Source organism: Dipodomys spectabilis, unplaced genomic scaffold, assembly GCF_019054845.1.
Source record: "Dipodomys spectabilis isolate Male_0828 unplaced genomic scaffold, ASM1905484v1 ptg000054l, whole genome shotgun sequence".
NCBI classification, from domain to species: Eukaryota; Metazoa; Chordata; class Mammalia; order Rodentia; family Heteromyidae; genus Dipodomys; species Dipodomys spectabilis.
Genome location: NW_024870731.1, coordinates 29,558,199 through 29,570,179, shown reverse-complemented (window position 1 = coordinate 29,570,179; position 11,981 = coordinate 29,558,199). Strand labels below are relative to the sequence as shown.

The 11,981-nt window shown below is 43.0% G+C and overlaps 1 protein-coding gene across 3 annotated transcripts in view; it reads left to right on the top strand.

Annotated features, from left to right (window-relative positions):
• Positions 1 to 6,706: 6,706 nt before the first annotated feature.
• Positions 6,707 to 11,981, top strand: part of Eogt (EGF domain specific O-linked N-acetylglucosamine transferase) — a 36,074-nt gene continuing 30,799 nt past the window's right edge. For 2 of the 3 annotated variants that reach the window (XM_042679943.1, XM_042679941.1), the window contains exons 1-4: positions 6,707 to 6,751; positions 7,761 to 7,936; positions 8,535 to 8,586; positions 11,436 to 11,655. In XM_042679943.1, the coding sequence (XP_042535877.1) occupies positions 11,449 to 11,655 (207 nt within the window). In that variant the 5' untranslated portion in view covers positions 6,707 to 6,751; positions 7,761 to 7,936; positions 8,535 to 8,586; positions 11,436 to 11,448. Of the gene's footprint in view, positions 6,752 to 6,947; positions 7,010 to 7,760; positions 7,937 to 8,534; positions 8,587 to 11,435; positions 11,656 to 11,981 lie in introns of those variants that run through there. The other variant, XM_042679942.1, reaches the window with a different exon arrangement.

Genomic DNA, 11,981 nt, shown 5'->3' with positions numbered 1-11,981 from the left:
GTATCAACCCACAGGAACTACAATACAAAAATACTTGGGAAACCTAAATTTAAACGCATTCGTACACCCTTGGGTTAGTCACTTAGTGGCCTCACAGCACCGCAGAACTGTATCTAGGAACCCTTTACTACATGGCCCCAAAGCAGAGATGCAGAGGGGAAGGCAGGCAGCACTTCCATTAAGTGAGAAAAGGAGGAAGTTTCTGTGGAACATGAGCATCATGGTCCTCTGTATGGTTTCACTGAGTATCTGGGAACATGCCTTCTATTGATAAGGTGGGATTTTACTCTACTTTCAAAATCTTTAATTTTTAGTTAAATTTAAAACATTTGTTTTTTGTTGTTGTTGGTTTTTTGTTTTTGTTTTTGTTTTTTTTGGGGGGTCTGGTTGTGGGGCCTGAACTCTGGGCCTGGGCGCTGTCCCTCAGCTCTTCAGTTCAAGGCTAGCGCTCTACCACTTGAGCCACAGCGCCACTTCCGGCTTTTTTCTTTTTGCTTATGTGGTGCTGAGGAATTGAATCCAGGGCCTCATGCATGCAAGGCAAGTACTCTACCACTGAGCCACCTTCCCAGCCCAATTTAAAACATTTGTAATCCAATATACAGCCACAAGTAAGCTTGTTGGAGAGCTTTTCAGAATAATTCAAGTGATCTTGTTTTTGTTCTTTTTTTTGTTTTTTTTGGGTCCAGTCATGGGGCCTGAACTCTGCGCCTGGGCACTGTCCCTCAGCTCTTCAGCTCAAGGCTAGCACTCTACCACTTGAGCCACAGTGCCACTTCCGGCTTTTTTTTTTTTTTTCCTGCTTACGTGGTGCTGAGGAATCGAACCCAGGGGCTCATGCATGCAAGACAAGCACTCTATCACTGAGCCACCTTCGCAGCCCTTATTTTTGTTCTTTTTGTATTCCAGATAGAATTTCTGTCCTTGGCACTCTGATTTATAGCACTAAGAAATATCAAAAAAGTCACATTCATAAAATTAATTTCCTACATTTTAGTGGTTTGAAAGCAGTATGAGTTTGTCAGTTTTTTCAAAAAATATTCAGGGGAAAGACTAAGACTAATAGCAATAAATGTTAGAGTTATAAAATATAGGAAACTTAAATTTCAAAATTCTGATTAAGTTTTGAAACTAGGTGTTTAGGAATTATAAAATAGTCCTTTAAAACATCTGTTAGTTTAAAAATAAACTAGTTGCAGAGAAAAGATGGTCTAAATTCTTTTCTATACATATCAGTTTTATCATATTAAATATTTTTCTTTAATCCTTATTAAAATCATTGAAATTATTTCACTTAAAATTTATAGTGTTTTAAATTTAATTTGGGAATGACAAACAGGTACTTAAGCCTCCTGTTGGTTGCATATTACTACTTAATATGCATTATATACAAATTATAGCTTGTAGCTGATGTTCACATAGATTTTATTTTGATTATTGTATACTTAGATCTGTCAGTACATTTCTAAATTGAAAAGATATGACGAGTCAATTTCTTGTATAACTCCAATGAAATGGCAGAATATGTATTCAATATTGATTGCTGTGTTTTAACTACTTGTCATGGAAACGTCTCTATTCATATTGTAGTAAAGTAATACTCATTTTAATGGGTTAAAAATAGTTTGCTGTTAGATGTATTTGTCATAAAGTTTCACCCCTTCCTCCCTCCCCCTCTCAGGCTGGCCTGGACTGCAGCCCTCCTATTTATGCTTCCTACTGTAGGTAGGGTGCTAGTCATGTACGACCATTCTCAGTTTTTTTCTGCTGAGATGGGGTCTAATAAACTTCCTTGCCTGGGCTGGCTTCAAAACCATAACCCTCCCAAGCTCAAACTCTGAGAAACAAGTACTATAGGCATGGACTACCATGCCCAGTATTAGATTATTTTATAAAAGAGTAAAAGCAGCATGAGTAATAGCACAGATTGAAGAGTCCCCTTCAATCAATCTTCTGGAAAGCTAAACTGACACTGCCATTTCTTTGCCCCGTTTTTTCAAGATTTTTAGCACCATGTTTAGTGTGAAGAATGTACCAGATGTATTCATATTGTGATTTAAAGTATTCTAAATATAGGTAATTTTTAATGTAGGAAAACACAAGGTTTTGCAGACAAGTAAATAAAGATTGTTCAGGAAAGCTTTTATCTCATGAGCCCTCGTCATTTTTATTTGAATGCTTATTAATAAGCATAGGATTTGTAGTACTCAGAATATATACACCAGAAAAAGAAGCAATTGACCATAAATGTTTTATCTTGTTTGACTATTTGGTTGGCATTGTATATATGTTCTGCTGTTAACATTTTCACAAAAGCTGATTCAATGTCTCCTATTATAGGTCAGTTTTAACCTCTACAATCTTTATATATTTTGTAAAGGGCTAAAAGAATGATTTAAATTACAGATTGATATTTTAATTCTAAATGAAAGCTCTTGTAAATAAGCATGAACCTGATCTTAATAAAGGTTTGAAAATAATAGTCATGGCTGGGAAGGTGGCTCAATGGTAGAGCGCTTGCCTTGCATGCATGAGGCCCTGGGGTTCGATTCCTCAGCACCACATAAGCAAAAAAGCCGGAAGTAGCTCTGTGGCTCAAGTGGTAGAGCGCTAGCCTTGAGCTGAAGAGCTGAGGGACAGCGCCCAGGCCCAGAGTTCAGACCCCACGACCGGACTCGAAAAAGAAAATAATAGTCATGTATTTCATCTTGACACCATTTTAGAGGGTGAATACCAGTGAGTGAAGAATATTGTTAGCAGGGCATCTGGTGGCTCATGTCTATAATGCTAGCTACTTAGGAAGCCGAGATCCAGGATTATGGTTCAAAGCCAACCTGAGCAGCAAAGTACATAAGGCTCTAATCTCCAATTAACCACCAAAGAGCCATAAATGAAACTGTGGCTCAGGTGGCAGAAAACCAGCTTTGAGCAAAAAAAGCTAAAGATAGTACCCAGTTTCCAAGTTCAAGCCCCGGGTACCAGAGTCCAAGTGTGTGCTGCCCCCCATGATAGTATTGTTATATGAAAGTCATATAACTTCTATAACTTTGGAATTGATAGTTTTAAGAAAATGAAGACAAAACAAAATTTTCTGAGTTACTAAGAGTTAGAATTAGGCCTAGTTTTTCTAATAAACATAGGCTTTTGGAAAACCTAGTTCTAAGAATTTACTTACTTTACTGGTAATTACCATGTAGATCATGTGTCTTCCCCTTCGATCCCCCGCCTGCTGTGTTCAAAGGGTAACATAACTTATCCTCTCATCCTCAGTTCATATTGCTTGTATTGAGCTCTATAACTTTGATCCCTGAAATTACATTAAGCTCTTGCCTTTATACATAGGAATGCCTGTTAGGAAATCAAGATCTTCTTATAAAAAAGAATGGATTAAAAAAAAAAAAACTTCAGTTTTCTTTTAAACAACTTGAAATGCTTCAGTAGTCCACATTTGTGATAAAGTTTACCTGTATCACCGTCTGGAATGTCCCACTCCCAACTATGCCAAGTTGAAATATTTAAGGCTTAAATAATACAGAGGCAATGAGAAGTTTTTCTGTTTAAAATCAAAGGTTCTTGCTTTTCCTGGTAGTGATGGGCAGTGCAGAAGATAGACTTACTCTTTTTAGTTTGTATGTTGGGCCAATTGTCTATTCAAAATTGCAATCTTGATTTTTGAAAATAATGTTCAGAAGTCTGTGGTTGCATCAATAATACAAACAACCTTGTCCCAGGCACTTTGTAGGGAATTCACTTACATAGGATCAGGATCATAATCCCTTTGTCCATGCTTCTTAAAGCCATATATTTTCCTATTTGCTGTCACGTCCACTTAGATGGTAGTGCCTGATGTGCATGGAATTGAGGCTGTTTATCGTTTTACTCAGGGTGCATACCCATGCATTTTGCTGCAGAGATACTGTGTGAGACACTGGAGTTGTGACCTAGGATTCAGGAGGGATGTTAGGTAACAAATGATGTGTGTCCTTATTCTAATAAAAAGAATTCAGGGATTGGGGATGTAGGTCAGTGGTAGAGCACTTGCCTTGAGTGCATGGCCCTGGCTTCCAGCAAAGCAAAATCACAAGAATTGGTAGAAAAGGAATTGTATGCTCCACTTTAATGTTTTAAAGTTAATCCTTTTGTTGCCTTTTTATTGGAAGGGGAGATTACTGGGGTTTGAACTCATTGCTCAGTTGGGACTACCACTTTAGCTTGCCTCCAGCCTGCCTTTATTACTTGTTATTTTGGAGGTAAAAATCTAGCAAAGTTTTTTGCCCTGGCTTCTTTCAACTGGGATCTTCCTGATCTCAGCCTCTCGAGTAGCTAGGATTGATTATATGTGTGAGCCACTGGCACCTACCTGGCCACTTTTTAAATAAAGAATTAAAAAGTTCTGATTATAAAAAATTTTGAACATACAAGAAGAAAGGAACAGTATTATGATTGTACAAATATTAATCTTCAAGGGTTCAGTAGTTGGGGCTAATGTCCTATTTGTACCTTACTTGTGTGTTTCCTTTCTTGATTGAACACACCAACCAACCATTGGCACAGCAACAATCCAGGTGGAAGGAAACTCCTTTTTGTTTACGTGGTTATAATGTAGTGCAGGTTATCCCTGATTCCTTTTAAAGCCTGCATGGTTCTCCATTGTGTGGAATTGCTATGTGCAATGGTTTGGTTCTGGAAGGTCACCTAAGGTCCTGGTATCACAGGCTTGGTCTCCAGCCTTTGGTACAATGGGAAGATGGTAGAAATGAAGAGGTGGGGCCTAGTGAGAAGTCTTCAGCTCTTTGGTAGTATGTCTTTTAGGGGACAGTGGTCCCCCAGCTCCTTCCCTGTTGACTCCTTAACCACGGGATGGTGAGTGGTTTTGCTTTACCATAAATTTCCCATCATGGTGAGCTGCTTCATCACAAGCTATAGCCAGAAATCTCCAAAATACCTTTTTATTTCTTCGTCTCCCCCTCCTCTGTCTCTTTCTGTCTCTCTCTGTGTGTTCTCTCTGTGTGTATGTGTGTGCATGCGCACATGTGCACATATACATGCATGTGGGTACATGCACACTCACCTGTCCTGGGCTTGAACTCAGGTCCTGGGTGCTGCCCTTGAGCTTTTGTGCTCAAGGCTAGTACTCTAACATTTGAGCCACAGCTCCACTTCTGCCTTTTTTTGTGGTTAATTTGGAGATAAGACTCTCACAGATTTTCCTGCCAGACCTTGGCTTTGAACCTTCATCCTCAGACCTCAGCCTTCTGATAACTAGGAGACACCAGCACCTGGTTCAACTTTTTCTTCTCTTTAAGTGGATTGTCTCAGGTAATTGTTACAGTAACAGCTGATGACACAACATAGTTTATTCAATCAGTGTCCTATGGTAGACAATTGAGTATATGTTACTGTCAATTTGAAGACAGTTATAATTAAATTGCAACAAGGATGTTTTGGTGGAAATTCAGGGTTGAGAATGTCTGTGTAGTAATGTAGCCATATTCTTAAAATCCCATTATCTTATTTCCTGTCTCAATAACCACACAAAATGTAGACTTAAAATTGCAGCAGGTGCAGGTGGCTAACGCCTATAATCCTAGCTGAGATCTGAGGATCCTTGTTCAAAGCCAGCACAGGCAGGAAAGTCCGTGAGACTCTTGTCTTCAATAACCCACCAGAAAATCGGAAGTGGTACTGCTGTGGCTCAAGTGGTAGAGCGCTAGCCTTGAGCTGAAGAGCACAGGAACAGCGCCCAGGCCGAGTTCCAGCCTGGGTTTGTATTTGATTGGTTTGTATGTCTTTGCAAGTGGGCTAATTTATTTTTAGAAACCTTTCTCCTTTGTATGTTTACAGTGCAAAACCAGCTTGCTTAAAAATTCCCTTTAAAAGATTACAGTATTTTACATGAACAGGAAAGCTGCATTTCCTGTGCACGACAAAAATAAGAGAAGCCAAGTAAGCACTTTTTGAAATTGCTCTGCTGGCCTAGGGGTGTAGCTCTTAAGGCCCTGGGTTCCAATCGTCAGTATCAAAACAAATTACCTACCCTTATTAGTATGGAATAGGCAATGTATAATAATAGAGCAACAGTAACTGGCCCTTCTTTTTAAAGAATACATGGATTAATAATACCATTATATACACAATACCATATATACACACATATTGTATTAATATATGTATTATGGATAGACACATATGTATGTATATATAATATATGTATAGGATAGATAGATAGATAGATAGATAGATAGATAGATAGATAGATAGATAGATAGATAGATAGATAGATAGATAGATAGGTAAACTGTGTCCAGTCTTGATTTTTGCAACTTAGAGCTGGAACTCCTGCCCCAAATGAAAACGAAAACAAGGTTCTGGCGGTGTTCCAGGCAGGGCAGAGCACACAGGTTTTGGGCCCCGTGGCTTTCTTTCTCCAGGGATCCCGGGGCGGCGAGGTTGCCGAGGGCTCTGCGGCTGCGGCCGCGCGAGGGGTCCCGGGCTGTGTCCGCGGAGGCGGGGCGGGAGGGAGCTGGCGGGGTCCCGCGGAGCTCGGGGCGCTGGGCCGGGCGCGCGTCCGGAGTCCCGGCCCCGCGGGCCTCGCACGGCCCTGAGCCCGCGGCTAAGGTGTCTCGGCTGCTCCCTGGCGCCCCCTGGGCCGGCTGGCGCCGGAGGTTTCCGGTGAGCTCCAGCAGCCGGTTGTGACGATTCCAGCTCGGGAGCCGCCGTCTCGTCGTCCTCTTCGGCAGCCGGGCTCCAGGTGGGCCTCGCCCCGCGCTCCCCTTCCCGCGCCCACGGCGCCCGGTTCGCTCACTCCCCCGAACCCCGGCCGCTGCGGCCGCTCGGCCCCGGGTCTCCGCTCGCGCATCCGCTTCCGAGAAGAGTTCTCCCGAGCGAGCGAGCGAGCGCCCGGCCAGTCCTGGCGTCTGCAGCCGGGCGCGGGTCCCGGGGTCCCGCCGCGCGCGGGGAGCATGCTGAGCCCCGGGCCGCGGCCTCCTGGGCGCACCTGGGAGCCGGGGTGCGCGCGCCTCCGGGGGGGGGGGGTCCCCCACTCCTGGCTGCCCTGAGTGAGGCCTTGCTGGGCTGGGGGACCCGCGTGCGGCATCCTAGCCACACCGGGGACGCTATGGGGCACCGAGGCCGGCCTTGTGTCCACCGGGACTTGGTGATTACAAGTTGGTGGTATCCATTTAGGAGTCAGGGACTTTCAGATGCGCGCGCGCGCGCGTGTGCGTGTGGGTGCGCGCACACGTGTGTGCCTGCATGCCAGTACCGGGGTTTGAACTCAAGACCCTGCACTCTTGCTTAGTTTCCCTTTCCTTTCCCTTCCTTTTTATGCTTACACTGGCGCTTGAACTCAGGGCCAACATGCTGCCCCTCAGCCTTTTCCAGCTCCAGGCTGGCGTTCTAGTACTTGAGCCACAGCTCCTCTTCTGTTCTTGGTTATTATTTTTTCTCTTTTGTTTGTGTTTGGTTAATTTTGGCTGGTTAATTGGAGGTAAGAGTCTCACAGACTTTTCCTGCCCAGATTGGCTTCCAATCTTGATCCTCAGATCTCAGCCTCTTGCTGAGATTACAGGCATGAGCCACCAGCTGGGGACCTCCCCCCACCCCTACCCCTCGCCCCGCCTTCCCAAGCATTTGTCTTCCTCGATCTACTTCCTCCTTTCAATATTTCCAAAACTCCTGGCCGGAAGCGCTCATCGTGAGTCCTGTCAACCCCGCTTTCACCTGTCAAACTATGTTTTGCTTTGCTCCCCTCATCCTAGGCCTGTGGAAATCCAATCAAGTGGTACTGGAGTGGAGGGCGCCCACCTGTGCAGAAGGAAAAAAGTAGCATCTGTTGGAAAAGCTTCCATCTCCTGGAGCAGCTACAGACCCAACCCCAGGCCCCAGGCTGTACTTTCATGCTCCAGCAGACAACACCCCCGTCCAGCTTAAGCAAGTGGGTACCTGCCTTTCTCTCTCTAGCCAGGTTTCTTGCTGATCTGCCTCTTCACATATTTTATTTACCCCATGCTGAACTGTTGCATCTGTGGATGGGTGAGTTTAGCCATGACCAGAGCTCTCTGAAGGACAATGGACTTGGGTGACTGAAGTTCAGTTCTTGGACCCTAACAATAACTTTATGACCCAAACGGATAGGATGGCCTGTCTGTGAACCCAGGGCTGGCTTTTGCAGGGAGCCCTGACATTCCCTGCAGGATTACTGCAGTGAGAACCAGGAACACAATTTGCTCCCAGGAATGCTTTTGCTGCCAGATTTCCTGTTGGCCTAGCCTGCTAATGACTCTGTAAAAGTGGACTACCTCTTTCCTGCCCACCCTTAGAATCTGGTCTGTTGGATTAGATGTTTAGTACGATGCCTGTAATTTTGTTTTCCTTAAGAAAAGAAAGAGCAGGCTGAGCTGCCAGGTCTCAAGGTTAGGGCTTTTCTCATTAAATTATTTTCTCTCAGTAGTTCCTTGAAATCAAAACACCCCCTGTCTGAGGAAATCTATTTGAGCATGCTTTTAAAGATGCTGTGTGTTCTTTTCTGACAGGTTTTAAACACTTGAAACCTCAACAGCTTCAGAGTGATTCTGAGGAATACAGGTAAAAAAATTCCACTGTAAATAGAATCATTGTTGCTATTTATTTGTATTTTTAAACTTTATTAAGTTGCTGTTAATTCGCTGTGTGATGAAAGTTCCAACTGAAAAGATCCGTTGAGATCAGATTTACAACAGGACTGCCTAAATGGAAAAATCTCTAAATGTACTGCTCTACAGGGGGAAAGAATTTCATTTTGGTGCTCCCACTGCTCAGTATGATCTCGTGGCCTTGAAACTGTGGGTTTGTTGAACATAGCAGTGTCTCTCTTTCCCCAGTACTAGTGATTGAACCCAAGGCTTTATACATGCTGGACAAGTGCTCTTATCATTTGAACTAAACTCTCAGCTCTATCACATTATTATTATTATTTTTTTATTATCTTTGCAAGGACTGGCCTCAGGTTTACCATCTTCCTGCTTCCCTCTCTAAGTGGTTGGGATTACAAGTGTGTACAACTATGCAAGTCTGTAGTCAGTAAAGACTGATTTTGAAAGTTGTATTGATCTTTATTATCCCAGGAAAATGAAAGATCTTACTGGGAAACAGCCAATGTGTGTCATCTGGTGGAAAGAGCAACCGAAAGCAAAAACCTCAAAACAGCTCTGATACCAATAAAGGGAAACTGAGAATGACATGATTATTGTCAGAGACATGAAGGAGAATTTGTCCCAAGATATTTGACTCTTTCTGATTGAGTTAGAAATGCAGTATGTAACCATAGAAAATACCACAGGTTATAACTATCTCCTGGAATGAGCTGAGGTCATGATTACACCTTCATTGCTATACTTGTAATTAGAGCACATAGATCATCTATGATTTGTAATGATGATGGTTTTGATTTTCAGAGACAAGGTCTTACTGTGTAGATCAAGCTGGCCTGGCACTTCCTATGTTAGCCCCTTCAAATTTGCAATCCTCCTCTTTCAGCCTCTCTAAGTGCTGGGCTTACAGTCATGTGCCACCTTGCCTGCCATGGTTCTTATCACTTTTTATTCAGCAGATATGCACTTGCTCAGAGTAATAGAACCTTTTTTTCTCCCTTGCTGGTGTAAATTCCTTCCTCATAGTAAGGTCTCAGCTCAGATGATATTTAACAATCCACCCCCCTCAGCTCCAAATGGCATTAAACAGTTCTTTAATAAACACTGCCATAGCACTTTCTGTGTGCTAGATAAACACTTTACCTGTTATTAACTCATAAGCCCCTGAGGGAGGCTTATTGTTATTTCTGTTTTACAAGTAGGAAGTTAAAGTGTCCTATAGAAAGTTTAAACCACCCCAGTGACTGAGCTTCAAAGTTTGTGTTCTTAACTTGGCAAGCTATGTTGTCTTTCATATTACCTGACTTTATTTCAGTCATTGACAAACTGGGTCATATCAAGTCCTTATCTCCATCTTTATAAATAAAGTTTTATTAGAACACAGTCACATTCATTGCTTTACATTAAACTGTGGCTGCTTTTCCCACAAAGGTGGTGTGTGGTTTGCCACAGAGATTCACTAGTCAGCAGAGCTAAATGCATTTACTTTATTCTTTACAGAAAAAAAAAAATCTACTGGCTCCTGGACTATTTGCTTTACAGTTATCATCATGTGAAGTTGTTTGCTAGATTGCTTATGTCTTTCATACTAGGTCATAAGTTCCTTGAGAGCAAAGCTCTTTCTTGTTTTGTTTACCCTTGCACAGAGAAGTTTTTCATTCACTCTTTTGCTTCTAAATTTGGTAATGCCAGCCTGTGAAATAAACTGATAATAAACAGAAAACAGGAAAATAAAAACCAACATGTAAATCTAATTAGTCAAAGACTCCTGCATGGACAAGACAGTGAGGAAAGTTTAACAAAAAGATCTAGGCTTGGGCTGGGAAGGTGGCTCAGTGGTAGAGCACTTGCCTTACATGCATGAGGCCCTGGGTTCGATTCCCTAGCACCACATAGCAGAAAAAAAAAAGCTGGAAGTGGCACTGTGGCTCAAGTGGTAGAGCGCTAGCCTTGAGCTGAAGGGCTGAGGGACAGCGCCCAGGCCGAGAGTGCAGGCCCCACGACCAGACCCCCCCCCAAAAAAAATCTAGGGTTTGGGTTTCAAGTGAAGCAGGTAGTGGAGGCTGTGAATAGTTGGTGGGGAGAGGGAACGTGCTGTGTAAGCAAGGCTTGTCTTAATATGCAGATGAAATCTAGGTAATAGCCACTTGTGGTGATCTTGGAAAGGGTCAGGTGTCAGAGTCTCCATTTCTTTAGGTGGAAAGACTTTTCTTAGGCATCAAGGGGAATGTCCAGTCTAAAAGCCCATTCCTGGCCCCACTGTTTGCTAATGGAGAGAGGTGCAAGTTTCTGAGCCATCCCTGTGTCTGCAGAGGTCTATGTTTTCTATGAATAACCAACTCAACATATACCAAAGGAATATTTACAGGGTAGGATATTTTACTCTCCCAGACACCAGGCATAGCTATCTCCTAACAGTGCCTGGAACACAACAGGTGTACTATGAACAATGACTAAAGAAAAACATTTAGTAGAAAGCTATGGCAAAACATACTATAGCTATGTTTCCTGCTTGGAATTTCTTTCTTGCTTTTCTTCCTTTCTTTCTTTTGTGGTGGTACTAGGACTTGAACTCAGGGCAAAGGCATTGTTTCTTGTGTTTTTGACTCAAGGCTAACTCTACTTCTGCCTTTTTGGTCGCTAATGGGAGATAAGTATCTCATGCATGGGTTGGTTTTTCCTGCCTGAGGTGTCTTTTGAACCTTGATCCTTAGATCTCATCCTCCTGAGTTGCTAGTGTTACAGGTGTGAGCCCCAGTGCCCCTAACGAAGGACATTTCTTAACAAAGAAGTTTTCATCTCTAGATTGCAGGTTGCTATGTTAATGCTGCTTGTCTTTGGAGTACTTCATGAAGTCCTACTGAGTGGCCAGGATGAGGCTCATTTGCAGAGTGACAGCCTTCCAGGCCTGCCCCTGTACGACTACACCAGTGTCCGCCTGCCCGAGGAGCACATTCCCTTCTTCTTGCACAACAACAGGCATATTGCCACTGTCTGCAAGGAGGACGCACACTGTCCATATAAGGTGGGTTTTATATCTTTTCTCTTCTTTTTTTTTTTCCTGTGCCAATCCTGGGTCTTGAATGCTCTCCCTGAGCAATTTTGTTCAAGCCTAGCACTCTCTCACTTGATCCATAGCTCCATTTCTGGATTTTTGGTGGTTATTTAGAGATAAGAGTCTCATAGACTTTCCTGTGTGGGCTGCCTTCAAATGGTAACCTTCAAATCTCAGCCTTCTGAGTAGCTAAGATTACAGTATGAGCTACTAGCACCCTGCTATGTCTTTTCTTCTTCTGTTTTTTTTTTTTTTTTTTGTTGTTGTTGTTTGTTTGCCAGTCCAGGGGCTCGAAC